The 27,495-nt window shown below is 44.8% G+C and overlaps 1 protein-coding gene across 1 annotated transcript in view; it reads left to right on the top strand.

The window, feature by feature from the left end:
- LOC311128851 (cyclic AMP-dependent transcription factor ATF-2-like) overlaps positions 1-27,495 on the top strand; it is a gene marked incomplete at both ends in the record, with an annotated part of 36,942 nt that overhangs the window by 6,417 nt on the left and 3,030 nt on the right. The window contains 3 exons of the mRNA XM_084161071.1: positions 11,581-11,796; positions 12,084-12,281; positions 27,168-27,273. Coding sequence (XP_084017197.1) covers positions 11,581-11,796; positions 12,084-12,281; positions 27,168-27,273 — 520 coding nt within the window. The remainder of the gene's footprint in view (positions 1-11,580; positions 11,797-12,083; positions 12,282-27,167; positions 27,274-27,495) is intronic.

Raw genomic sequence — 27,495 nt, 5'->3', positions numbered from 1 at the left:
CCCAAACTTCCTCAAATGTATAATATCAAATGTATCCACAAAATAATGTTATGTACTCTACATTTACAGTACAGACAATGGTGGTGAATACTGTAGGCTAATTCCACCTCAAAATGTAGTGTCTCTAGTCTCTGGCCCTGTGTATTAGTAGTGTCTCTAGTCTCTGGCCCTGTGTATTAGTAGTGTCTCTAGTCTCTGGCCCTGTGTATTAGTAGTGTCTCTAGTCTCTGGCCCTGTGTATTAGTAGTGTCTCCAGTCTCTGGACCTGTGTATTAGTAGTGTCTCTGGCCCTGTGTATTAGTAGTGTCTCTGGCCCTGTGTATTAGTAGTGTCTCTAGTCTCTGGCCCTGTGTATTAGTAGTGTCTCCAGTCTCTGGCCCTGTGTATTAGTAGTGTCTCTAGTCTCTGGCCCTGTGTATTAGTAGTGTCTCTAGTCTCTGGCCCTGTGTATTAGTAGTGTCTCTAGTCTCTGGCCCTGTGTATTAGTAGTGTCTCTAGTCTCTGGCCCTGTGTATTAGTAGTGTCTCTAGTCTCTGGCCCTGTGTATTAGTAGTGTCTCTAGTCTCTGGCCCTGTGTATTAGTAGTGTCTCTAGTCTCTGGCCCTGTGTATTAGTAGTGTCTCTAGTCTCTGGCCCTGTGTATTAGTAGTGTCTCTGGCCCTGTGTATTAGTAGTGTCTCTAGTCTCTGGCCCTGTGTATTAGTAGTGTCTCCAGTCTCTGGCCCTGTGTATTAGTAGTGTCTCCAGTCTCTGGCCCTGTGTATTAGTAGTGTCTCTAGTCTCTGGCCCTGTGTATTAGTAGTGTCTCCAGTGTCTGGCCCTGTGTATTAGTAGTGTCTCCAGTCTCTGGCCCTGTGTATTAGTAGTGTCTCTGGCCCTGTGTATTAGTAGTGTCTCTAGTCTCTGGCCCTGTGTATTAGTAGTGTCTCTAGTCTCTGGCCCTGTGTATTAGTAGTGTCTCCAGTCTCTGGCCCTGTGTATTAGTAGTGTCTCTGGCCCTGTGTATTAGTAGTGTCTCTAGTCTCTGGCCCTGTGTATTAGTAGTGTCTCCAGTCTCTGGCCCTGTGTATTAGTAGTGTCTCTGGCCCTGTGTATTAGTAGTGTCTCTGGCCCTGTGTATTAGTAGTGTCTCTAGTCTCTGGCCCTGTGTATTAGTAGTGTCTCTGGCCCTGTGTATTAGTAGTGTCTCTGGCCCTGTGTATTAGTAGTGTCTCTGGCCCTGTGTATTAGTAGTGTCTCTGGCCCTGTGTATTAGTAGTGTCTCTGGCCCTGTGTATTAGTAGTGTCTCTGGCCCTGTGTATTAGTAGTGTCTCTAGTCTCTGGCCCTGTGTATTAGTAGTGTCTCTAGTCTCTGGCCCTGTGTATTAGTAGTGTCTCCAGTCTCTGGCCCTGTGTATTAGTAGTGTCTCTAGTCTCTGGCCCTGTGTATTAGTAGTGTCTCTAGTCTCTGGCCCTGTGTATTAGTAGTGTCTCTAGTCTCTGGCCCTGTGTATTAGTAGTGTCTCTAGTCTCTGGCCCTGTGTATTAGTAGTGTCTCTAGTCTCTGGCCCTGTGTATTAGTAGTGTCTCCAGTCTCTGGCCCTGTGTATTAGTAGTGTCTCCAGTCTCTGGCCCTGTGTATTAGTAGTGTCTCTGGCCCTGTGTATTAGTAGTGTCTCTAGTCTCTGGCCCTGTGTATTAGTAGTGTCTCTGGCCCTGTGTATTAGTAGTGTCTCTGGCCCTGTGTATTAGTAGTGTCTCTAGTCTCTGGCCCTGTGTATTAGTAGTGTCTCTGGCCCTGTGTATTAGTAGTGTCTCCAGTGTCTGGCCCTGTGTATTAGTAGTGTCTCTAGTCTCTGGCCCTATGTATTAGTAGTGTCTCTAGTCTCTGGCCCTGTGTATTAGTAGTGTCTCTAGTCTCTGGCCCTGTGTATTAGTAGTGTCTCTGGCCCTGTGTATTAGTAGTGTCTCCAGTCTCTGGCCCTGTGTATTAGTAGTGTCTCTTGCCCTGTGTATTAGTAGTGTCTCTGGCCCTGTGTATTAGTAGTGTCTCTAGTCTCTGGCCCTGTGTATTAGTAGTGTCTCCAGTCTCTGGCCCTGTGTATTAGTAGTGTCTCTGGCCCTGTGTATTAGTAGTGTCTCTGGCCCTGTGTATTAGTAGTGTCTCTAGTCTCTGGCCCTGTGTATTAGTAGTGTCTCCAGTCTCTGGTCCTGTGTATTAGTAGTGTCTCTAGTCTCTGGCCCTGTGTATTAGTAGTTTCTCTAGTCTCTGGCCCTGTGTATTAGTAGTGTCTCTAGTCTCTGGCCCTGTGTATTAGTAGTGTCTCTAGTCTCTGGCCCTGTGTATTAGTAGTGTCTCTAGTCTCTGGCCCTGTGTATTAGTAGTGTCTCTAGTCTCTGGCCCTGTGTATTAGTAGTGTCTCTAGTCTCTGGCCCTGTGTATTAGTAGTGTCTCCAGTCTCTGGCCCTGTGTATTAGTAGTGTCTCTGGCCCTGTGTATTAGTAGTGTCTCCAGTCTCTGGCCCTGGGTATTAGTAGTGTCTCTGGCCCTGTGTATTAGTAGTGTCTCTAGTCTCTGGCCCTGTGTATTAGTAGTGTCTCTAGTCTCTGGCCCTATATATTAGTAGTGTCTCTAGCCCTGTGTATTAGTAGTGTCTCTGGCCCTGTGTATTAGTAGCGTCTCTAGTCTCTGGCCCTGTGTATTAGTAGTGTCTCTGGTCTCTGGCCCTGTGTATTAGTAGTTCTCTGGCCCTGTGTATTAGTAGTGTCTCTGGCCCTGTGTATTAGTAGTGTCTCCAGTCTCTGGCCCTGTGTATTAGTAGTGTCTCTGGCCCTGTGTATTAGTAGTGTCTCCAGTGTCTGGCCCTGTGTATTAGTAGTGTCTCTGGCCCTGTGTATTAGTAGTGTCTCTTGTCTCTGGCCCTGTGTATTAGTAGTGTCTCCAGTCTCTGGCCCTGTGTATTAGTAGTGTCTCCAGTCTCTGGCCCTATGTATTAGTAGTGTCTCCAGTGTCTGGCCCTGTGTATTAGTAGTGTCTCCAGTCTCTGGCCCTGTGTATTAGTAGTGTCTCTGGCCCTGTGTATTAGTAGTGTCTCCAGTCTCTGGCCCTGTGTATTAGTAGTGTCTCCAGTCTCTGGCCCTGTGTATTAGTAGTGTCTCTAGTCTCTGGCCCTGTGTATTAGTAGTGTCTCCAGTCTCTGGCCCTGTGTATTAGTAGTGTCTCCAGTCTCTGGCCCTGTGTATTAGTAGTGTCTCTGGCCCTGTGTATTAGTAGTGTCTCTAGTCTCTGGCCCTGTTTATTAGTAGTGTCTCTGGCCCTGTGTATTAGTAGTGTCTCTAGTCTCTGGCCCTGTGTATTAGTAGTGTCTCCAGTCTCTGGCCCTGTGTATTAGTAGTGTCTCTGGCCCTGTGTATTAGTAGTGTCTCTAGTCTCTGGCCCTGTGTATTAGTAGTGTCTCCAGTCTCTGGCCCTGTGTATTAGTAGTGTCTCTGGCCCTGTGTATTAGTAGTGTCTCTAGTCTCTGGCCCTGTGTATTAGTAGTGTCTCCAGTCTCTGGCCCTGTGTATTAGTAGTGTCTCTAGTCTCTGGCCCTGTGTATTAGTAGTGTCTCTAGTCTCTGGCCCTGTGTATTAGTAGTGTCTCTAGTCTCTGGCCCTGTGTATTAGTAGTGTCTCTAGTCTCTGGCCCTGTGTATTAGTAGTGTCTCTAGTCTCTGGCCCTGTGTATTAGTAGTGTCTCTGGCCCTGTGTATTAGTAGTGTCTCTAGTCTCTGGCCCTGTGTATTAGTAGTGTCTCCAGTCTCTGGCCCTGTGTATTAGTAGTGTCTCCAGTCTCTGGCCCTGTGTATTAGTAGTGTCTCTAGTCTCTGGCCCTGTGTATTAGTAGTGTCTCCAGTCTCTGGCCCTGTGTATTAGTAGTGTCTCTGGCCCTGTGTATTAGTAGTGTCTCCAGTCTCTGGCCCTGTGTATTAGTAGTGTCTCCAGTCTCTGGCCCTGGGTATTAGTAGTGTCTCTGGCCCTTTGTATTAGTAGTGTCTCTAGTCTCTGGACCTGTGTATTAGTAGTGTCTCTAGTCTCTGGCCCTGTGTATTAGTAGTGTCTCTAGCCCTGTGTATTAGTAGTGTCTCTGGCCCTGTGTATTAGTAGTGTCTCTAGTCTCTGGCCCTGTGTATTAGTAGTGTCTATAGTCTCTGGCCCTGTGTATTAGTAGTGTCTCCAGTCTCTGGCCCTGTGTATTAGTAGTGTATCTAGTCTCTGGCCCTGTGTATTAGTAGTGTCTCTAGCCATGTGTATTAGTAGTGTCTCTGGCCCTGTGTATTAGTAGTGTCTCTGGCCCTGTGTATTAGTAGTGTCTCTGGCCCTGTGTATTAGTAGTGTCTCTGGCCCTGTGTATTAGTAGTGTCTCCAGTCTCTGGCCCTGTATATTAGTGTCTCTAGTCTCTGGCCCTGTGTATTAGTAGTGTCTCCAGTCTCTGGCCCTGTGTATTAGTAGTGTCTCTGGCCCTGTGTATTAGTAGTGTCTCTGGCCCTGTGTATTAGTAGTGTCTCTGGCCCTGTGTATTAGTAGTGTCTCCAGTCTCTAGCCCTGTGTATTAGTAGTGTCTCCAGTCTCTGTCCCTGTGTATTAGTAGTGTCTCTAGTCTCTGGCCCTGTTTATTAGTAGTGTCTCTGGCCCTGTGTATTAGTAGTGTCTCTGGCCCTGTGTATTAGTAGTGTCTCTAGTCTCTGGCCCTGTGTATTAGTAGTGTCTCTAGTCTCTGGCCCTGTGTATTTGTAGTGTCTCTAGTCTCTGGCCCTGTGTATTAGTAGTGTCTCTGGCCCTGTGTATTAGTAGTGTCTCTAGTCTCTGGCCCTGTGTATTAGTAGTGTCTCCAGTCTCTGGCCCTGTGTATTAGTAGTGTCTCCAGTCTCTGGCCCTGTGTATTAGTAGTGTCTCTAGTCTCTGGCCCTGTGTATTAGTAGTGTCTCCAGTGTCTGGCCCTGTGTATTAGTAGTGTCTCCAGTCTCTGGCCCTGTGTATTAGTAGTGTCTCTGGCCCTGTGTATTAGTAGTGTCTCTAGTCTCTGGCCCTGTGTATTAGTAGTGTCTCTAGTCTCTGGCCCTGTGTATTAGTAGTGTCTCTGGCCGTGTGTATTAGTAGTGTCTCTAGTCTCTGGCCCTGTGTATTAGTAGTGTCTCTGGCCCTGTGTATTAGTAGTGTCTCTAGTCTCTGGCCCTGTGTATTAGTAGTGTCTCTAGTCTCTGGCCCTGTGTATTAGTAGTGTCTCTGGCCCTGTGTATTAGTAGTGTCTCTGGCCCTGTGTATTAGTAGTGTCTCTAGTCTCTGGCCCTGTGTATTAGTAGTGTCTCTAGTCTCTGGCCCTGTGTATTAGTAGTGTCTCTAGTCTCTGGCCCTGTGTATTAGTAGTGTCTCCAGTCTCTGGCCCTGTGTATTAGTAGTGTCTCTAGTCTTTGGCCCTGTGTATTAGTAGTGTCTCTAGTCTCTGGCCCTGTGTATTAATAGTGTCTCTAGTCTCTGGCCCTGTGTATTAGTAGTGTCTCTAGTCTCTGGCCCTGTGTATTAGTAGTGTCTCTAGTCTCTGGCCCTGTGTATTAGTAGTGTCTCCAGTCTCTGGCCCTGTGTATTAGTAGTGTCTCTAGTCTCTGGCCCTGTGTATTAGTAGTGTCTCTGGCCCTGTGTATTAGTAGTGTCTCCAGTGTCTGGCCCTGTGTATTAGTAGTGTCTCTAGTCTCTGGCCCTGTGTATTAGTAGTGTCTCTAGTCTCTGGCCCTGTGTATTAGTAGTGTCTCTAGTCTCTGGCCCTGTGTATTAGTAGTGTCTCCAGTGTCTGGCCCTGTGTATTAGTAGTGTCTCCAGTCTCTGGCCCTGTGTATTAGTAGTGTCTCTAGTCTCTGGCCCTGTGTATTAGTAGTGTCTCTAGTCTCTGGCCCTGTGTATTAGTAGTGTCTCTAGTCTCTGGCCCTGTGTATTAGTAGTGTCTCTGGCCCTGTGTATTAGTAGTGTCTCCAGTCTCTGGCCCTGTGTATTAGTAGTGTCTCTGGCCCTGTGTATTAGTAGTGTCTCCAGTGTCTGGCCCTGTGTATTAGTAGTGTCTCTGGCCCTGTGTATTAGTAGTGTCTCTTGTCTCTGGCCCTGTGTATTAGTGTCTCCAGTCTCTGGCCCTGTGTATTAGTAGTGTCTCCAGTCTCTGGCCCTGTGTATTAGTAGTGTCTCCAGTGTCTGGCCCTGTGTATTAGTAGTGTCTCCAGTCTCTGGCCCTGTGTATTAGTAGTGTCTCTGGCCCTGTGTATTAGTAGTGTCTCTAGCCCTGTGTATTAGTAGTGTCTCTGGCCCTGTGTATTAGTAGTGTCTCCAGTCTCTGGCCCTGTGTATTAGTAGTGTCTCTGGCCCTGAGTATTAGTAGTGTCTCTGGCCCTGTGTATTAGTAGTGTCTCTTGTCTCTGGCCCTGTGTATTAGTAGTGTCTCTGGCCCTGTGTATTAGTAGTGTCTCTAGTCTCTGGCCCTGTTTATTAGTAGTGTCTCTAGTCTCTGGCCCTGTGTATTAGTAGTGTCTCTGGCCCTGTGTATTAGTAGTGTCTCCAGTCTCTGGCCCTTTGTATTAGTAGTGTCTCTAGTCTCTGGCCCTGTGTATTAGTAGTGTCTCCAGTCTCTGGCCCTGTGTATTAGTAGTGTCTCCAGTCTCTGGCCCTGTGTATTAGTAGTGTCTCTAGTCTCTGGCCCTGTGTATTAGTAGTGTCTCCAGTCTCTGGCCCTGTGTATTAGTAGTGTCTCTAGTCTCTGGCCCTGTGTATTAGTAGTGTCTCCAGTCTCTGTCCCTGTGTATTAGTAGTGTCTCTGGCCCTGTGTATTAGTAGTGTCTCTGGCCCTGTGTATTAGTAGTGTCTCCAGTCTCTGGCCCTGTGTATTAGTAGTGTCTCTGGCCCTGTGTATTAGTAGTGTCTCTAGTCTCTGGCCCTGTGTATTAGTAGTGTCTCTAGTCTCTGGCCCTGTGTATTAGTAGTGTCTCCAGTCTCTGTCCCTGTGTATTAGTAGTGTCTCTAGTCTCTGGCCCTGTGTATTAGTAGTGTCTCTAATCTCTGTCCCTGTGTATTAGTAGTGTCTCCAGTTTCTGGCCCTGTGTATTAGTAGTGTCTCTGGCCCTGTGTATTAGTAGTGTATCCAGTCTCTGGCCCTGTGTATTAGTAGTGTCTCCAGTCTCTGGCCCTGTGTATTAGTAGTGTCTCTGGCCCTGTGTATTAGTAGTGTCTCTGGCCCTGTGTATTAGTAGTGTCTCTGGCCCTGTGTATTAGTAGTGTCTCCAGTCTCTGGCCCTGTGTATTAGTAGTGTCTCCAGTCTCTAGCCCTGTGTATTAGTAGGTTCTCCAGTCTCTGGCCCTGTGTATTAGTAGTGTCTCTGGCCCTGTGTATTAGTAGTGTCTCCAGTCTCTGGCCCTGTGTATTAGTAGTGTCTCTGGCCCTGTGTATTAGTAGTGTCTCCAGTCTCTGGCCCTGTATATTAGTAGTGTCTCTAGTCTCTGGCCCTGTGTATTAGTAGTGTCTCTGGCCTTGTGTATTAGTAGTATTTCCAGTCTCTGGCCCTGTGTATTAGTAGTGTCTCTAGTCTCTGGCCCTGTGTATTAGTAGTGTCCCTGGCCCTGTGTATTAGTAGTGTCTCTGGCCCTGTGTATTAGTAGTGTCTCTGGCCCTGTGTATTAGTAGTGTCTCTGGCCCTGTGTATTAGTAGTGTCTCCAGTCTCTGGCCCTGTGTATTAGTAGTGTCTCTAGTCTCTGGCCCTGTGTATTAGTAGTGTCTCCAGTCTCTGGCCCTGTGTATTAGTAGTGTCTCCAGTCTCTGGCCCTGTGTATTAGTAGTGTCTCTAGTCTCTGGCCCTGTGTATTAGTAGTGTCTCTGGCCCTGTGTATTAGTAGTGTCTCTAGTCTCTGGCCCTGTGTATTAGTAGTGTCTCTGGCCCTGTGTATTAGTAGTGTCTCTAGTCTCTGGCCCTGTGTATTAGTAGTGTCTCTGGCCCTGTGTATTAGTAGTGTCTCTAGTCTCTGGCCCTGTGTATTAGTAGTGTCTCCAGTCTCTGGCCCTGTGTATTAGTAGTGTCTCTGGCCCTGTTTATTAGTAGTGTCTCCAGTCTCTGGCCCTGTGTATTAGTAGTGTCTCCAGTCTCTGGCCCTGTGTATTAGTAGTGTCTCTGGCCCTGTGTATTAGTAGTGTCTCTGGCCCTGTGTATTAGTAGTGTCTCTGGCACTGTTTATTAGTAGTGTCTCCAGTCTCTGGCCCTGTGTATTAGTAGTTTCTCTGGCCCTGTGTATTAGTAGTGTCTCTAGTCTCTGGCCCTGTGTATTAGTAGTGACTCTAGTCTCTGGCCCTGTGCATTAGTGGTGTCTCTAGTCTCTGGCCCTGTGTATTAGTAGTGTCTCTGGCCCTGTGTATTAGTAGTGTCTCTGGCCCTGTGTATTAGTAGTGTCTCTAGGCTCTGGCCCTGTGTATTAGTAGTGTCCCTGGCCCTGTGTATTAGTAGTGTCTCCAGTCTCTGGCCCTGTGTATTAGTAGTGTCCCATGTCCCTGTGTATTAGTAGTGTCTCTGGCCCTGTGTATTACTAGTTTCTCAAGTCTCTGGCCCTGTGTATTAGTGGTGTCTCTAGTCTCTGGCCCTGTGTATTAGTAGTGTATCTAGTCTCTGGCCCTGTGTATTAGTAGTGTCTCCAGTCTCTGGCCCTGTGTATTAGTAGTGTCTCTAGTCTCTGGCCCTGTGTATTAGTAGTGTCTCTGGCCCTGTGTATTAGTAGTGTCTCTGGCCCTGTGTATTGGTAGTGTCTCCAGTCTCTGGCCCTGTGTATTAGTAGTGTCTCTGGCCCTGTGTATTAGTAGTGTCTCTAGTCTCTGGCCCTGTGTATTAGTAGTGACTCTAGTCTCTGGCCCTGTGTATTAGTAGTGTCTCTAGTCTCTGGCCCTGTGTATTAGTTGTGTCTCTGGCCCTGTGTATTAGTAGTGTCTCTGGCCCTGTGTATTAGTAGTGTCTCTGGCCCTGTGTATTAGTAGTGTCTCCAGTCTCTGGCCCTGTATATTAGTAGTGTCTCTGGCCGTGTGTATTAGTAGTGTCTCTAGTCTCTGGCCCTGTGTATTAGTAGTGTCTCTAGTCTCTGGCCCTGTGTATTAGTAGTGTCTCTAGTCTCTGGCCCTGTGTATTAGTAGTGTCTCTGGCCGTGTGTATTAGTAGTGTCTCTAGCCTCTGGCCCTGTGTATTAGTAGTGTCTCTAGTCTCTGGCCCTGTGTATTAGTAGTGTCTCTGGCCGTGTGTATTAGTAGTGTCTCTAGCCTCTGGCCCTGTGTATTAGTAGTGTCTCCAGTCTCTGGCCCTGTGTATTAGTAGTGTATCTAGTGTCTGGCCCTGTGTATTAGTAGTGTCTCCAGTCTCTGGCCCTGTGTATTAGTAGTGTCTCTGGCCCTGTGTATTAGTAGTGTCTCCAGTCTCTGGCCCTGTGTATTAGTAGTGTCTCTGGCCCTGTGTATTAGTAGTTTCTCCAGTCTCTGGCCCTGTGTATTAGTAGTGTCTCTAGTCTCTGGCCCTGTGTATTAGTAGTGTCTCTGGCCCTGTGTATTAGTAGTGTCTCCAGTCTCTGGCCCTGTGTATTAGTAGTGTCTCTAGTCTCTGGCCCTGTGTATTAGTAGTGTATCCAGTCTCTGGCCCTGTGTATTAGTAGTGTCTCTAGTCTCTGGCCCTGTGTATTAGTAGTGTCTCTGGCCGTGTGTATTAGTAGTGTCTCTAGTCTCTGGCCCTGTGTATTAGTAGTGTCTCCAGTCTCTGGCCCTGTGTATTAGTAGTGTATCCAGTCTCTGGCCCTGTGTATTAGTAGTGTCTCTGGCCCTGTGTATTAGTAGTGTCTCTGGCCCTGTGTATTAGTAGTGTCTCCAGTCTCTGGCCCTGTGTATTAGTGGTGTCTCTAGTCTCTGGCCCTGTGTATTAGTAGTGACTCTAGTCTCTGGCCCTGTGTATTAGTAGTGTCTCTAGCCCTGTGTATTAGTAGTGTCTCTAGTCTCTGGCCCTGTGTATTAGTAGTGTCTCTAGTCTCTGGCCCTGTGTATTAGTAGTGTCTCTGGCCCTGTGTATTAGTAGTGTCTCTGGCCCTGTGTATTAGTAGTGTCTCTGGCCCTGTGTATTAGTAGTGTCTCTGGCCCTGTGTATTAGTAGTGTCTCTGGCCCTGTGTATTAGTAGTGTCTCTGGCCCTGTGTATTAGTAGTGTCTCTGGCCGTGTGTATTAGTAGTGTCTCTAGTCTCTGGCCCTGTGTATTAGTAGTGTCTCCAGTCTCTGGCCCTGTGTATTAGTAGTGTCTCCAGTCTCTGGCCCTGTGTATTAGTAGTGTCTCCAGTCTCTGGCCCTGTGTATTAGTAGTGTCTCCAGTCTCTGGCCCTGTGTATTAGTAGTGTCTCCAGTCTCTGGCCCTGTGTATTAGTAGTGTCTCTGGCCCTGTGTATTAGTAGTGTCTCTAGCCTCTGGCCCTGTGTATTAGTAGTGTCTCCAGTCTCTGGCCCTGTGTATTAGTAGTGTCTCCAGTCTCTGGCCCTGTGTATTAGTAGTGTCTCCAGTCTCTGGCCCTGTGTATTAGTAGTGTCTCCAGTCTCTGGCCCTGTGTATTAGTAGTGTCTCCAGTCTCTGGCCCTGTGTATTAGTAGTGTCTCTGGCCCTGTGTATTAGTAGTGTCTCTAGTCTCTGGCCCTGTGTATTAGTAGTGTCTCTAGTCTCTGGCCCTGTGTATTAGTAGTGTCTCTAGTCTCTGGCCCTGTGTATTAGTAGTGTCTCCAGTCTCTGGCCCTGTGTATTAGTAGTGTCTCCAGTCTCTGGCCCTGTGTATTAGTAGTGTCTCCAGTCTCTGGCCCTGTGTATTAGTAGTGTCTCTGGCCCTGTGTATTAGTAGTGTCTCTAGTCTCTGGCCCTGTGTATTAGTAGTGTCTCTAGTCTCTGGCCCTGTGTATTAGTAGTGTCTCTAGTCTCTGGCCCTGTGTATTAGTAGTGTCTCTAGTCTCTGGCCCTGTGTATTAGTAGTGTCTCCAGTCTCTGGCCCTGTGTATTAGTAGTGTCTCTGGCCCTGTGTATTAGTAGTGTCTCTGGCCCTGTGTATTAGTAGTGTCTCTGGCCCTGTGTATTAGTAGTGTCTCCAGTCTCTGGCCCTGTGTATTAGTAGTGTCTCTAGTCTCTGGCCCTGTGTATTAGTAGTGTCTCTAGTCTCTGGCCCTGTGTATTAGTAGTGTCTCTAGTCTCTGGCCCTGTGTATTAGTAGTGTCTCTAGTCTCTGGCCCTGTGTATTAGTAGTGTCTCCAGTCTCTGGCCCTGTGTATTAGTAGTGTCTCCAGTCTCTGGCCCTGTGTATTAGTAGTGTCTCCAGTCTCTGGCCCTGTGTATTAGTAGTGTCTCCAGTCTCTGGCCCTGTGTATTAGTAGTGTCTCCAGTCTCTGGCCCTGTGTATTAGTAGTGTCTCTAGTCTCTCATTCATCTATGAACATAGTCATGATTCTCATATCCATGTAGTTTTGGTTTCAACTCAAACATAAGATCTCTACATTGCAGAAAGGTTTTATCTCGTGTCTCGTGTTCTTTTCTCCCCCTAGAAGCTGAGAGCCGTAGTGAGCCAGCAGCTCCCTCAGGTAACCAATGAAGATGCTGGTGTTGTCCAGAGCAGTGCTGTGACCCACATTGCAGCCCTGGCTCCAGCCTTGACCCCTTCCCCTGGTCCAGCCACATCACCTGCCCCTCCCCCGGTCCCGCCTGAGGAACCCAGCCCCCAGCCCCTCCAGCAGCCTGCCACCTCCACCACTGAGACGCCTGTGAGTACAATACCACAACTGGCCATCAGAGGGGGCTATGCTTACTTCGGCCATTCCACAACTACAGTCATTGAAGTACTTGTATCAGTGTATAGTATTACCTTGACGAATTCTACATGATTTCACTCTATATCAGTGGTTCCCAAACTGTGGGGCACAGGAACTCCTGCTCTATGCAACCCTCTGTGATTGAGGGTTTGTTTTTCCGTGATGTTGTTGTCTGTTAAAGAGCTTTGATAGTTTGGTTGTGATGTTTGCTGCTCTTTCTGTTCCCTATGGTGTCCAAGACGCCCCCTGCCCAGCACACCCCGATCACAGGGGGCCGGCGGCGCAGAGCCACCAGCGAGGACCCGGACGAGAAGAGGCGCAAGTTCCTGGAACGCAACCGAGCAGCGGCGTCCCGCTGCAGACAGAAGAGGAAGGTCTGGTTGTCTTCACTGGAGAAGAAGGCTGAGGACCTCAACTCTATGAACGGACAACTACAGGTATACTCCCAGTCGGTATTAGACAGAGGTGAGACCAAGTCACTATTATTAGAGTTTCAATCAAGTCACAAGGTCCAAGTCTCGAGTCAAGTCCAAGTCGTGCATTTAAAGAGCGAGTCGAGTCACACGTTTTTTCAAGTCAAGTCTCAAGTCTAGTAAAAAAAATAAAAATAAAGGATACATGCAACGACTTGTTCAACTACAGATGTTTGTCTATTTATTGAGGCTACCAGACAGCCCTTTTCATGATTTTAGTCTACAACACATTTTGATTATGTAATTGTTAAATAGGGGAACTTGTAGCATTCATAAGGGCATGAAATCAGCAGAAGTCAAGGCAGGTTGACGTGCTCAGAGTGTAGATTTATTTACAGGTCTTGGTGATCTAATGGTGAAAGAGCCAAATCATTCATAATATATAAGTAGATTTACCAAATATACACGGGCAATAGCCCAAAAGAAATATCCTCTGTATCAGGCTTAACCTGTCCTATCTGAACGGACACAGGTAGAGGGAAAGACTGCACAGCCTCCCCTTGAGAAACCAAATGGAATCTGTCAGGAGCTCGACAGGTACATATCAGCACTTGGCCCTTCCCAGGACCAAACAATTACCCAATTGGCAATTACAACCAATAAACTGGTTCTACAATGTAAAAGGCAATTTCAAAATCCATTGGTACATTCGTCTTAATCAGATTTAACGATTATTAATTATATTTCATCACCATTCATAAAACAACAATCATTTTCTCTTATTCATGTACTGACTCCAAAGCGTGACGCGGAGGCCACGTAATCTATTTCTATGCGCACTGAGTTGCCTGCGCTCCTATTTCTCACAACCAGTAGCAACCCGCATGCCCCGCCCACCTGAGGATCTGTCTTTTTCAGCAATCTATTTCCTGTGTTTGAGGGGTGCAAAATCCACTTGTCACTTAAATCTCGCTTAATTGATTGCTTTCATTTTACTCCTGCAACTCTTTTATACTCTTGCTTGTGCCTGTCGTTTTTTTTCTTCCCATTAACGTTACGACCTCAGAAATGTTTGTAATGACCTGTCAAACACACCCCTGGTAATGGCTGAAATGGGCTCAATGGAATACACTAGCTGTGTTCGAATACCCATACTAACATACTGTATACGAATACTTAATGAGTATATACTATATACTAATAGTTCGTTTTAGTATACTGTAAACAAACAGTTTCCTTTCAAATTGAGCCTACTAGAGCTTCGCCTGTCTAACAGAAGTTGATGCTGTTGCTATGCAACCTCTTGCTAGCTTGTTAGCATAACAAATTACTAGCTACACATTTTACGACTTCGGGTGTGTTTCGTAAATTCAATCTGGAGTGGCAGAGTGCGCTCTGGTCGTTCGTAAAATTAGAGCATTGTCCGTTCGTAAAATTCAGAGTGTTTCGCTCTCGGCGCGTTCACACTGGACGCTCTGGCCGAGGAGTAGGGTTGACCCGAGCGTTCTGACCTTACAACAGCAGTCAAGCACCCAAGCTAACTGGCTAACTTGTTAGCTACTTCCTCACTATGACCATTTAACTCACCCTAGCAGAGCTGGTTAGGCTGTTTTCATGTTATCCAGAGCGTTGGTGACTAACTGTGCTTCTGGCAACAATTTAATTACGATTTTCTGCCGACGTTTTAGTGACACCGGTCATATTCAACGGGTGTTGAGTGTTCGTAAATTATTCTGCGCTCTGGTACACTCAGACGAGAGTGCTCTGAAATCGGAGTAGATAGAATGAGCGAATTTACGAAAGCACCCGAATGTCCATTGAGAATGCACAACGACTATACCACTTAGCTAAGCTAAGAATGACGGGAATAATCAAGTCAATAAATGTTGGATAGTTAGTTAGATAGCATATAGTTAATATACTGGCAAGTTCGATGTATTAGTAGCCAACTAACAACGTTACTTAGATTGCTAGCTAACACACCGGTACATACTGCTGTAATGATATGCTATGCGGTTCGTAAGGATAGCGTAGCTAACAAATTGTCAGCCAACATGACGTGTAACGTAACTTATTTGAAAAGTCATTACTTTACTACATTGCTCAACATTTTCTTAACATTTGTCATAATTAAAGCAATTAATTTGTATCCGTTCTCGTCGGACTTCGGCTGCATATTTTCAACCATTTTCTTCAAATCGGAAAATGTTGTGAAGCCACACCCATTTTTGGAAGAATTGCCTTATGGGCCCTAAAAGCACGGAAATATTGTCCACTGCTTGTATACTTCGTATTTTGGCGAATGTAGTACGACATCCGGGAACTTTTGGCATACTAACTATATCCATACTATGACCAATAAGCATACTACATACTCAATTTACGTCACAAATAGTGTATTCGAGTATTCGACAGTCGTGAAGAGGGCACGACAAAACCTAAGGAGACTGAAAGGAGACTGAAAAGATTTGGCTTGGGTCCTCAGATCCTCAAAAGGTTCTACAGCTGCACCATCGAGAGCATCCTGACTGGTTGCATCACTGCCTGGTATGGCAACTGTTCGGCCTCCGACCGCAAGGCACTACAGAGAATAATGCGTACGGCCCAGTACATCACTGGGGCCAAGCTTCCTGCCATCCAGGACCTCTATACCAGGCGGTGTCAGAGGAAGGCCCTAAAAATGGTCAAAGACTCCAGCCACCCTAGTCATAGACTGTTCTCTCTGCTACCCCTCTTTTACGCTACTGCTACTCTCTGTTTATTATCTATGTATAGTCACTTTAATAACTCTACCTACATGGGCATATTACCCCAATTACCTCGACTAACCGGTGCCCCCGCACATTGACTCTGTACCGGTACCCCCTGTATATAGCCTCGCTATTGTTATTTTTACTGCTGCTCTTTAATTATTTGTTACTTTTATTTCGTATTATTTTATATTGTATTTTTTTGTGGTATTCTTTCTTAAAACTGCATTGTTGGTTAAGGGCTTGTAAGTAAGCATTTCATTGTAAGGTCTGTTGTATTCGGCGTATGTGACAAATAGAATTTGATTTGATTTGAACACAGCTATTGTCTTTCCGTTTTATCTACAAGAACGGTTAAGTAACGGTAACGGCGTCTGATTTAACGCATCGCAAGAAAGAGAATAAATACTTTATTTTAATGGGTGTCATTTTTGGGGTGGAATTTTAAAAAGTAATAATTGAATACAGTTGAAATGTTTGCAAATTAGTTGCGCTGAAATGAAAGCAACTTCCGAAAATTAACACTGGGATTATAGTGATATTATTTCTGATCTCGCAAACAATGTAAAATATGTTTAGATAGGTGTAATCTAGAGCCAAGCGTGTTGGTTTTTAATCAGAGGGTATCCTGCTATTGATACACTTGTTGAATTATGCAACAGAACGTGACAACAGTAATTAATGAGGCAGTCTAGACAGTGCAGGTGAGTGCAGGTAGGCCTAGACAGAGTATGTTTTTGTAGCACATATGCAAATACATTCACACAAATGAAGCACATATAATTTCCTTTATTTTTACACAGAATATGAAGGAAATACCTGATTACATTAGAAAATGTATATGAGTGCATTCTAAGAAAATATAGTTACATTTTACAATAGATTGTATACCTGAATTCCCACCAAAATCCTTGAACGGCATTTATTATTTGTCCGTGCCAGGAAAATGTTTTCTGTGCTGTAATTCAGTCTCCACTGCCTTTGGTGCCTCTGGTGCCTCTTCGCACACAGTAATAATACATTTTAACAACAAATTCCAAATGCTTCATCAGTAAATTATCAATTTCAAGCAATTGTTACATACTAAAAGAGCAGTATGCTAGTAATTGATGCCCCATTGCTGGTGAGCTTACAAAGTAAACAGTTAATATTCTTGAACACCAAACCATTTTTTGGAGATGCATATTTATTTGTGTCAATCCACTCTCCCTGCAATTTGACGTTTGCGCTGCATCCGATCCAATAGCTGTACGGCAAATCAGCAGTCTGTTCGCTAGCGAACCCCACCCTGTGTTGATTTGACAGTTTTCTGGTCCAATCAGAGGGCCGAGTGTGTGTTTTCATTAGCCAATCTGTTGCATGTTTTCTTTTGCAAGGGCGATGCTGCGACTATCGTCTCTGGCTGCGTGGAGAGTAACCCACAGAGTGACTAAACTTTACAAAAGCCTGACCAGGTCATTTCAAGTCATCAGTCTCAAGTCAAAAGCCAAGTTCCAAGTTGTTTTTATTTTCTATCAAGTCGAGTCTCAATTCATCAACTTTGTGGGCTGGAGTCAGACTCAAGCAATAATGTCCATCTGCAGACTGCGGTAACTACATGCCGTGCACACTGCCATTTGATGCTCTGGCCCACACTCCAGCACAGTAGGTGGCGGTAATGCACCAACGTTGGATGCCAACCGCCGAAAAAAACGCCAATGAAGGAGGCTGCTAGCTAGCTAGGGGACACCGGTACACAGTGTCCTTTGCCCCCACCTGCCGAGCGCTGCTTTCCTGCAGTTCTGTTAACGTTACGGTGAGGGAATTACAGTGTCTTCAGAAAGTATTCAATCACACCCCTTGACTTTTTCAAAATGTTGTTGTGTTACAACCTGAATTTAAAATTTTACATTTACATTTGAGTAATTTAGCAGACGCTCTTATCCAGAGCGACTTACAGTTAGTGCATACATTTTCATACTGGCCCCCCTGTGGGAAACGAACCCACAACCCTGGCGTTGCAAGCGCCATGCTCTACCAACTGAGCTACAGGGGACTGCCCCTAAAATGGATTCAATTGAGATTTTTGGTCACTGGCCTACACACAATACCCCATAATAAGTTGAATTATGTTTTTAACAAATTAATAAAAAATGAAAAGCTTACATGTCTTGAGTCAATGGGTGTTCAACCCCTTTGTTATAGCAAGCCTAAATAAGTTCAGGAGTAAAAATGTGCTTAACAATTCACATAATAAGTTGCATGGACTTACTCTGTGTGCAATGATAGTGTTTAACATGATTGTTGAATGACTACTCTGTACCCCACACATACAATTATCCCTAAGGTCCCTCAGTGGAGCAGTGCATTTCAAACACAGATTCAACAATAAGACCAGGGAGGTTTTGAATTTCCCTTTGAGCATGGTGAAGTTATTAATTACACTTTTGTATATATTCTTTTTAAAGAATTTTCTTTTACAATTTAGTACAAAACAAAAACACACAACAAAATAACAAAAAACTGCTGCCAGACATATGAAATGAAGTATTGCTTAAGCAAGACATGGGACAAGAATAGAGCAACAATGAACAGGTACAACAACAATAAGCATTCCTAGTCAGTGTTCACAATCAAGTCCCTGTCCCAAAGGTCCAGAAATTGACCCTAAATCTTGAGAAATCTGCTGGAGGAGTTAGTCCTGAAAAAAAACAAATATTTTCTAAGTTAATGGTGTTAATCATTTCAGTTTGCCATCTACGGAAGCAAGGGGGGGGGGGGGGTGACTTCCATTCTGGATAATGTTTTTTTGCAGCCACCATTCCAAACACCATACACTGTTGTTCCTCATAGGACGATCTTAGAGCAGCCAAAGAGAGCGAGTTCTGGGTCAGGTTCAATGGCCCTCTCATGTACCTTTTGAGGACCAATCAAAGATGTTCCTCCAGGCATCCCGAGTGGCGCAGCAGTCTAAGGCACTGCGGTGCTTGAGGCGTCACTACAGATCCGGGTTCGATCCCGGGCTGTGTCGCAGCCGACCGCGACCAGGAGACCCAATGAGGCGGCGCACAATTGGCCCAGCGTCGTCCGGGTTAGGGGAGGGTTTGGTCGGCTGTGATGTCCTTGTCCCATCGCGCTCTAGCGACTCCTTGTGGCGGCCGGGCGCATGCACGCTGACTTCGGTCGCCAGCTGTACAGTGTTTCCGGGTTAAGCTGGCAGTCTTGTCAAGAAGCAGTGCGGCTTGGCGTGGTCGTGTTTCGAGAGGACGCATGGCTCTCGACCTTCGCCTCTCCCGAGTCCGTACGGGAGTTGCAGCGATGGGACAAGACTGTAAAAAAAACTACCAATGGGATATCACGAAAAAGGGTTGTAAAAAGTACCCAAATAAAATAATACATGTGATCTTTTGAAACAGGTCCTATAGGCTACGCCAGAGGTATTTGCCACTTTAGTTGTGAATAATGCAAAGCTTAGAATGTCTTAGAAATCAAAACGTATATGGGCTGCATGATGCCACTATGGGCTATTGATGATTTGAGAAAGTAGCAAAAAAAAAGCTTGCGCTTTGTTCCTTGCCTCAGGCTGCACACATCTCATCAAGTGATCATATTATCACCCATCAGACTATTCTCAATTTAATATTGTCTTTACTAATACTGTATGTTAAAATTGTTAAGATTTAGAATGGCCCATTATCAAATGGGCAGGAACAGGGCCAGGGGGAAAAAACAGGTACAAGGCCAAATAAAAACATTTTTTATTTTTTTTAAACACGTCATCCGCCTATGCACTCCAATAGCGAATGGAAGCCGCTTTCCCGCCTGTTGTTCGTTCGGGTAGGCTACTCTCTCTGGTTATTTCACTCCACACATCAACCACTGTTTGAGGAGCATGCAGCCTCTCCGCGACAGGTGATATTCCGACCAAACTCTGTATGCCACGGGCTCTCCAACCCTGTTCCTGCAGCTACCCAGTGGTTAATTTGGGAAACCATGTGAAATCTGTTCGGAAACATCAAAAGTAACACGTTTTCACAACAAAACATATTTAATTAAACTGTTGACATCTCCTCTCCCTGTAAAGTGTTGACAGCTAATCTCCCTGTAAAGTGTTGACAGCTCCTCTCCCTGTAAAGTGTTGACAGCTAATCTCCCTGTAAAGTGTTGACAGCTAATCTCCCTGTAAAGTGTTGACAGCTCCTCTCCCTGTAAAGTGTTGACAGCTAATATCCCTGTAAAGTGTTGACAGCTAATCTCCCTGTAAAGTGTTGACAGCTAATCTCCCTGTAAAGTGTTGACAGCTCCTCTCCCTGTAAAGTGTTGACAGCTAATCTCCCTGTAAAGTGTTGACAGCTAATCTCCCTGTAAAGTGTTGACAGCTCCTCTCCCTGTAAAGTGTTGACAGCTCCTCTCCCTGTAAAGTGTTGACAGCTCCTCTCCCTGTAAAGTGTTGACAGCTAATCTCCCTGTAAAGTGTTGACAGCTCCATTCTCTGCTTGAGAAAGTAATGAAGGAGAGGGGGGAGGAGAAACGCACATTGGTAGCTAAAGGTAGCATATTGTTAGTAATTTAATTACATTTAAAAATGAATTATTAAATTATAAAAAAATGCAAAAATACAAATACAAATTCACTATAACTCTGTAAGCCATACTGCACAATCAATGGACCAACAGCATCACCTAGGGATGGCTATACCTAAGCCCATACTTTCTCTCCCAGACTCAGGAATATAAACTTTGGAGTAGCATAAGAGAACCAGTCCATCCAGTATGCATAATAATACAGTCCACACTCAAAGGTAATTACTAGAATTTGTTTAATTTTGGAAAATAGGCTAGACCAATTAAGATCAGTTTTTTGTATGTTTTTTCTGCGGTGCGTAATATGCGGTAGCATATGTATTTAAATAAAATTAAATTGTATTTGTCACATGTCCTTAACCAACAATGCAGTTCAAGAAATAGAGTTAAGAAAATATTTACTAAATTAAAAATTAAATTAAAAATTAACACAATAAAATAACTATAACGAGGCTATATCCCATAGGGCGGCGCACAATTGGCCCAGCGTCGTCCGGGTTTGGCCGGGGTAGGCCGTCATTGTAAATAAGAATGTGTTCTTAACTGACTTGCCTAGTTAAATAAAGGTTAAATAAAAAAAAATATATATATATACAGGGGGTACCGGTACCGAGTCAATGTGCGGGGTTACAGGTTAGTCCAGGTAATTTGTACATGTACAGTGACTTGCGAAAGTATTCACCCCCCTTGGCATTTTTCCTGTTTTGTTGCCTTACAACCTGGAATTAAAATAGATTTTTTGGGGGGTTTGTATCATTTGATTTACACAACATGCCTACCACTTTGAAGATGCAAAATATTTTTTTTTGTGAAACAAACAAGAAATAAGACAAAAAAACAGAACTTGATCGTGCATAACTGTTCACCCCCCCCCCCTCCTTCAATTCTGACCAGTTTCCCAGTCCCTATCGATGAAAAACATCCCCACAGCATGATGCTGCCACCACCATGCTTCACTCTGGGGATTGTGTTCTCGGGGTGATGATAGGTGTTGGGTTTGCGCCAGACATAGCATTTTCCTTGATGGCCAAAAAGCTCAATTTTAGTCTCATCTGACCAGAGTACCTTCTTCCATATGTTTGGGGAGTCTCCCACATGGCTTTTGGCGAACACCAAACGTGTTTGCTTATTTCTTTAAGCAATGGCTTTTTTCTGGCCACTCTTCCGTAAAGCCCAGCTCTGTGGAGTGTACGGCTTAAAGTGGTCCTATGGATAGATACTCCAATCTCCACTGTGGAGCTTTGCAGCTCCTTCAGGGTTATCTTTGGTCTCTTTGTTGCCTCTGATTAATGCCCTCCTTGCCTGGTCCGTGAGTTTTGGTGGGCGGCCCTCTCTTGGCAGGTTTGTTGTGGTGCCATATTCTTTCAATTTTTAAATAATGGATTTAATGGTGCTCCGTAGGATGTTCAAAGTTTCTGATATTTTTTTGTAACCCAACCCTGATCTGTACTTCTCCACAACTTTGTCCCTGACCTGTTTGGAGAGCTCCTTGGTCTTCATGGTGCCGCTTGCTTGGTGGTCCCCTTTGCTTAGTGGTGTTGCAGACTCTGGGGCCTTTCAGAACAGGTGTGTATATATACTGAGATCATGTGACAGATCATGTGACACCTAGATTGCACACAGGTGGACTTTATGTAACTAATTATGTGACTTCTGAAGGTAATTGGTTGCACCAGAACTTATTTAGGGGCTTCATAGCAAAGGGGGTGAATACATATGCACGCACCACTTTTCCGTTATTTATTTGTTAGTATTTTTTGAAACAAGTTATTTATTTTTTATTTCACTTCACCAATTTGGACTATTTTGTCCATTACATGAAATCCAGTCTTATGGCTTGGGGGTAGACGCTGTTATGGAGGAGGAGGATAGCAGGAGGATAGCATTATTGTCAGATTTGCCAAATGGAGGGCGAGGGAGAGCTTTGTACGTGTCTCTGTGTGTGAAGTAAAGGTGGTCTAGAGTTTTTTTTCCTCTGGTTGCACATGTGACATGCTGGTAGAAATTAGATAAAAGTGAGGAGCCCATGGAGCAGGACTAGGACCTCAGCATCCATCTGACTATTTAGAACATCTGTCCTCAAGTCACCGGTTGTTTTTGAATTAATCATCACCTCAGAAAGCGCTGTCCGTTTCCTTGTTAGGCTTTGAAACAACATCCACAAAGACCGTGTTTTCCACTCAGTTTCAACCTGTTGTTGAACGTCTTTCTTCAAATTGATCAATCACAGTGAGGTGAGTTTTAAAAGCACAATACTGTTTTGATGATAAGGGTTTGATGTGATTTTCAATTGCATTGATGTCAGAGTGGTTAGAGGGACAATAGAGCCCTGAGTACCAGGCCATTAGGACCTGATGGTTAGAGGGACAGTAGAGCCCAGAGTACCAGGCCATTAGGACCTGATGGTTAGAGGGACAATAGAGCCTGAGTACCAGGCCATTAGGACCTGATGGTTAGAGGGACAATAGAGCCTGAGTACCAGGCCATTAGGACCTGATGGTTAGAGGGACAATAGAGCCTGAGTACCAGGCCATTAGGACCTGATGGTTAGAGGGACAATAGAGCCCTGAGTACCAGGCCATTAGGACCTGATGGTTAGAGGGACAATAGAGCCCTGAGTACCGACCTGATGGCCATTAGCGAGTTGGAAACTGCCAACGGATAAAAGGAGATTACCGTGACTCAACGGTCAAGTGGAATTTTACTGCGGTCATGACTCATGACTGCCGGTGTGGCGGTAATACGGTCACCGCAACAGCCCTAGTAACAACAGCCCTAGTAACAACAGCCCTACATAGGTATGCTTGTAATCATTAAGGACTGGGGAGTTTTTCAGGATAACAAAGAAACAGAATGGACACAAGCACAGGCAAAATCCTAGAGGAAAACCTGGTTCAGTCTGCTTTCCACCAGACAATGGTAGATGAATTCACCTTTCAGCAGGACAATGACCTAAAACACAAGGCCAAATCTACACCGGAGAAGACAGTGATTGTTCCTGAGTGGCCGAGTTAAGAGTTTTGACTTTAATCTACTTGAAATCTATGGCAAGACCTGAAAATGGTTGTCTAGCAATGATCAACAACCAATTTGACAGAGCTTGAATCATTTTTTTTATAGCTGCCAAAGGTGCTTCTACAAAGTATTGACTCAAGGCTGTGAATACTTATGTAAATTAATTATGTCTGTACTTAACTTTCAATTTATTTGCTAAAATTTCTAAAAACATATTTTTCACTTTGTCATTATGGGTAATTGTGTGTAGATGGGTGAGATTTAAAAATTATATTTTATCCATTTTAAATTCAGGCTGTAACACAACAAAATGTGGAATAAGTCAAGGGGTATGAATACTTTCTGAAGGCAACTGTCCCACAATTTCCCCCTCTCCCCTGAATAGCCTGAAGCCACAGAGATCTACTCACTACGTGCATTACAAAATGGATCTGGATTTTTGACCCGGTTTGATGTACATTGTAAAACACAGCAGCTTTTCAGCATAGATTTCGGTTTCTGTATAATAAAAAATCAACAGAGAAGTTGGCTTTTTTAAAAATGGGGGTCAATGGGGAAGATGGATTGTTTTCCCCCAAGGTGGGCGTGGTCTAGGGGAATTCCTTCTTATGACTTGAATATTGACTGGGAGTACATGTACCTCACCGCTAACCCTCCATAACCCTCCATATAGTTACTGAGTATATACAGAATGTACCTTACATTTACATTTTAGTCATTTAGCAGACACTCTTATCCAGAGCGACTTACAGTTAGTGAATACATCTTTTTTTTATACTGGCCCCCCGTGGGAATCAAACCCACAACCCTGGCGTTGCAAACGCCATGCTCTATCAACTGAGCTACATCCCTGACCTCTAACCCTTCATAACCCTCAATATATACTGAACAAAAATATAAACGCAACGATTTCAACGATGTTACTGAGTTACAGTTCATATAACCAAATCCGTCTATTGAAATAAATTCATTAGGCCCTAATCTATGGATTTCACATGACTGGCAATACAGATATGCATCAGAAAACGAGTCAGTATCTGGTGTGACCACCATTTGCTTCATGCAGCGTGACACATCTCCTTGGCATAAAGTTCATCAGGCTGTTGATTGTGGCCTGTGGAATGTTCTCCCACTCCTCTTCAGTGGCTGCGGGAATTGGAACACGCTGTCGTACACGTCGATCCAGAGCATCCCAAACATGCTCAATGGGTGATGTCTGGTGAGTATGCAGGCCATGGAAGAACTGGGACATTTTCAGCTTCCAGGAATTGTGTTGCTGAAACATGAGGTGATGGCTGCGGATGAATGGCAAGACAAAGGGCCTCAGGATCTCATCACGGTATCTCTGTGCGTTCAAATTGCCATCGATAAAATGCAACTGTCCGTAGCTTATGCCTGCCCATACCATAACCCCACCGCCACCATGGGTTACTCTGTTCACAGCGTTGACATCAGCAAACCACTCGCCCACACGACGCCATACACGCTGTCCACCATCTACTCGGTACAGTTGAAACCGTGAAGAGCACAGTTCTCCAGCGTGCCAGTGGCCATCGAAGGTGAGCATTTGTCCACTGAAGTCGGTTACGACGCCGAACTGCAGTCAGGTCAAGACCCCTGTGAGGACAACGAGCATGCAGATGAGCTTCTCTGAGACGGTTTCTGACAGTTTGTCCAGACCTTCTTCAGTTGTGCAAACCCACAGTTTCAATAGCTGCCCGTGTGGCTGATCTCAGACAATCCCGCAGGTGAAGAAGCCGGAGGTGGAGGTCCTGGGCTGGCGTGGTTACACATGGTCTGCGGTTGTGAGGCCGGTTGGACGTACTGCCAAATTCTCTAAAATGATGTTGGACGCGGCTTATGGTAGAGAAATTAACATTACATTTTCTGGCAACAACTCTGGTGTACATTCCTGCAGTCAGCATGCCAATTGCAAACTGCCTCAAAACTTGAGACATCTGTGGCATTGTGTTGTGTGACAAAACTGCACATTTTAGAGTGGCCTTTTATTGTCCCCAGCACAAGGTGCACTTGTGTAATGATCATGCTGTTTAATCAGCTTCTTGATATGTCACACCTGTCAGGTGGATGGATTATCTTGGCAAAGGAGAAATGCTCACTAACAGGGATGTAAACAAATTTGAGAGAAATAAGCTTTTTGTGCTTATGGAACATTTCTGGGATCTTTTATTTCAGCTCATGAAACATGGGACCAACACTTTACATGTTGCATTTATATTTTTGTTCAGTGTTATGTTGTTGTATAGTGGTATTAAACACTTTGTATTGTAGGTATCAGTGGTGTAAAGACTTTAAGTAAAAATACTTTAAAGTACTACTTAAGTATTTTTTTTGGTATCTGTACTTTACTATTCATATTTTTCACAACTTTTACTTTTACTTCACTACATTCCTGATGATAATGGTGTACATTTTACTCCATACATTTTCCCTGACACCCAAAAGTACTCGTTACATTTTAAATGCTTAGCAGGACAGGAAAATTGTTTAAGTCACACACTTATCAAGAGAACATCCCTGGTCATCGCTACTGCCTCTGATCTGGCGAACTCACTAAACACATGCTTCATTTGTAAATTATGTCTGAGAGTTGGAGCGTGCCCCTGGCTATCCGTAAATAAATAGAAAACTAGAAAATGTGGCCATCTGCTTTGCTTAATATAAGGAATTTGAAATGATTTATACTTGTACTTTTACTTTTGATACTTAAGTATATTTTATCAATACATTTACTTTTACTACATAAGTATATTTAAAACTAAATACTTTTAGACTTTTACTCAAGTGGTATTCTACTGGGTGACTTTCACTTTTACTTGAGTCATTTTCTATTAAGGTATCTTTACTTCTACTCAAGTATGACAATTGGGTACTTTTTCCACCACTGGTAGATATGTAGTGGTGTAATAATGTTATATGACGTACCATTTTATTTATAATGTTTTGTGTGATGTAAGTGTCTTAATGTGTTTGGACCCTAAGAAGAGTAGCTGCTGCCTTGGCAGAACTGATGGGGATCTCTAATAAAAACAAATACCTGCACTGGAGGGCTGATGTTCTAAACTAAAGTATTCAGACCCTTTACTCGGTACTTTGTTGAAGCACCTTTGGCAGCGATTACAGCCTCGAGTCTTCTTGGGTATGACGCTACAAGCTTGGCACACCTGTATTTGGGGAGTTTCTCCCATTCTTCTCTGCAGATCCTCTCAAGCTCTGTCAGGTTGGATGGGGAGCGTCGCTGCATTTTCAGGTCTCTCCAGAGATGTTTGATCGGGTTCAAGTCCAGGCTCTGGCTGGGCCAATCAAGGACATTCAGAGACTTGTCCTGAAGCCAGTCCTGCGTTGTCTTGGCTGTGTGCTTTGGGTCATTGTCCTGTTGGAAGGTGAAACTTTGCCCCAGTCTAAGGTCCTGAGTGCTCTGGAGCAGGTTTTCATCAAGGATGTCTCTGTACTTTTCTCTGTTCATCTTTCCTTCGATCCTGACTAGTCTCCCAGTCCCTGCCACTGAAAAACATCCCCACAGCATGATGCTGCCACCACCATGCTTCACCGTAGGAATGGTGCCAGGTTTCCTCAAAACGTGATGCTTGGCATTCAGGCCAAAGAGTTCAACCTTGGTTTCATCAGACCAGAGAATCTTGTTTCTCATGGTCTGAAAGTCCTTTAGGTGCCTTTTGGCAAACTCCAAGCGGGCTGTCATGTGCCTTTTACTGAGGAGTGGCTTCCGTCTGGCCACTCTACCATAAAGGCCTAATTGGTGGAGTGCTGCAGAGATGGTTGTCCTTCTGGAAGGTTCTCTCATCTCCACAGAGGAACTCTGGAGCTCTGTCAGAGTGACCATCGGGTTCTTGGTCACCTCCCTGACCAAGGCCCTTCTCCCCTGATCGCTCAGTTTGGCCGGGCGGCCAGCTCTAGGAAGAGTCTTGGTGGTTCTAAACTTCTTCCATTTAAGAATGATGGAGGCCACTGTGTTCTTGGGGACCTTCAATGCTGCAGACATTTTTTGGTGCCCTTCCCCAGATCTGTGCCTCGACACAATCCTGTCTCGGAGCTCTACGGACAATTCCTTCGACCTCATGGCTTGGTTTTTGCTCTGACATGCACTGTCAACTGTGGGAACTTATATAGACAGGTGTGTGCCTTTCCAAATCATGTCCGATCAATTGAATTTACCACAAGTGGACTCCAATCAAGTTGTAGAAACATCTCAAGGATGATCAATGGAAACAGGATGCACCTGAGCTCAATTTCTAGTCTCGTAGCAAAGGGTCGGAATACTTATGTAGATAAGGTATTTCAGTTTTTTATTTGTAATACATTTGCAAAAAATTCAAAAAACCTGTTTTCGGTTTGTCATTATGGGGTATTGTGTGTAGATTGATGAGGGAAAAAAAACTATTTTATCAATTTTAGAATAAGGGTGTAACGTAACAAAATGTGGAAAAAGTCAAGGGGTCTGAATACTTTCCTAATGCACTGTATGTCTGTATGAGGGTGTTCGGCAGTCAGGTCTCCAAAGTGGCCATTTTATTGATTGTGTGTTGTCTGTTTCCCTCTGGCAGAATGAAGTCACCCTGCTGAGAAATGAAGTGGCTCAGCTGAAGCATCTTCTTCTGGCTCATAAAGATTGCCCTGTAACCGCCATGCAGAAGAAATCAGCCTATCACAGTGAGTAATGTTCCATTTCCCTCACCACGGGGCCGCCCCACAAAATACATCCAAAACGAGCCCTGCTAACCGCTCGCCAGAGGGACACGTCTCGCTCATCGCCTAGCCCAACACTTCCAGAGCAAGGGACACATTAGACCGTTCTCCCTTTGACAAACTTCCGAGAAGTTGAGCTATTCATATGCCTTTTTGTATCCAGGTGTTTTGAGGTGTCATTTCAAG

The sequence above is a fragment of the Coregonus lavaretus genome (genome assembly GCF_964263955.1).
Source record: "Coregonus lavaretus genome assembly, chromosome: 5".
Taxonomy (NCBI): domain Eukaryota; kingdom Metazoa; phylum Chordata; class Actinopteri; order Salmoniformes; family Salmonidae; genus Coregonus; species Coregonus lavaretus.
The sequence above is the reverse complement of the archived record's forward strand: the minus strand, read 5'-3'. Positions and strand labels throughout refer to the sequence as shown.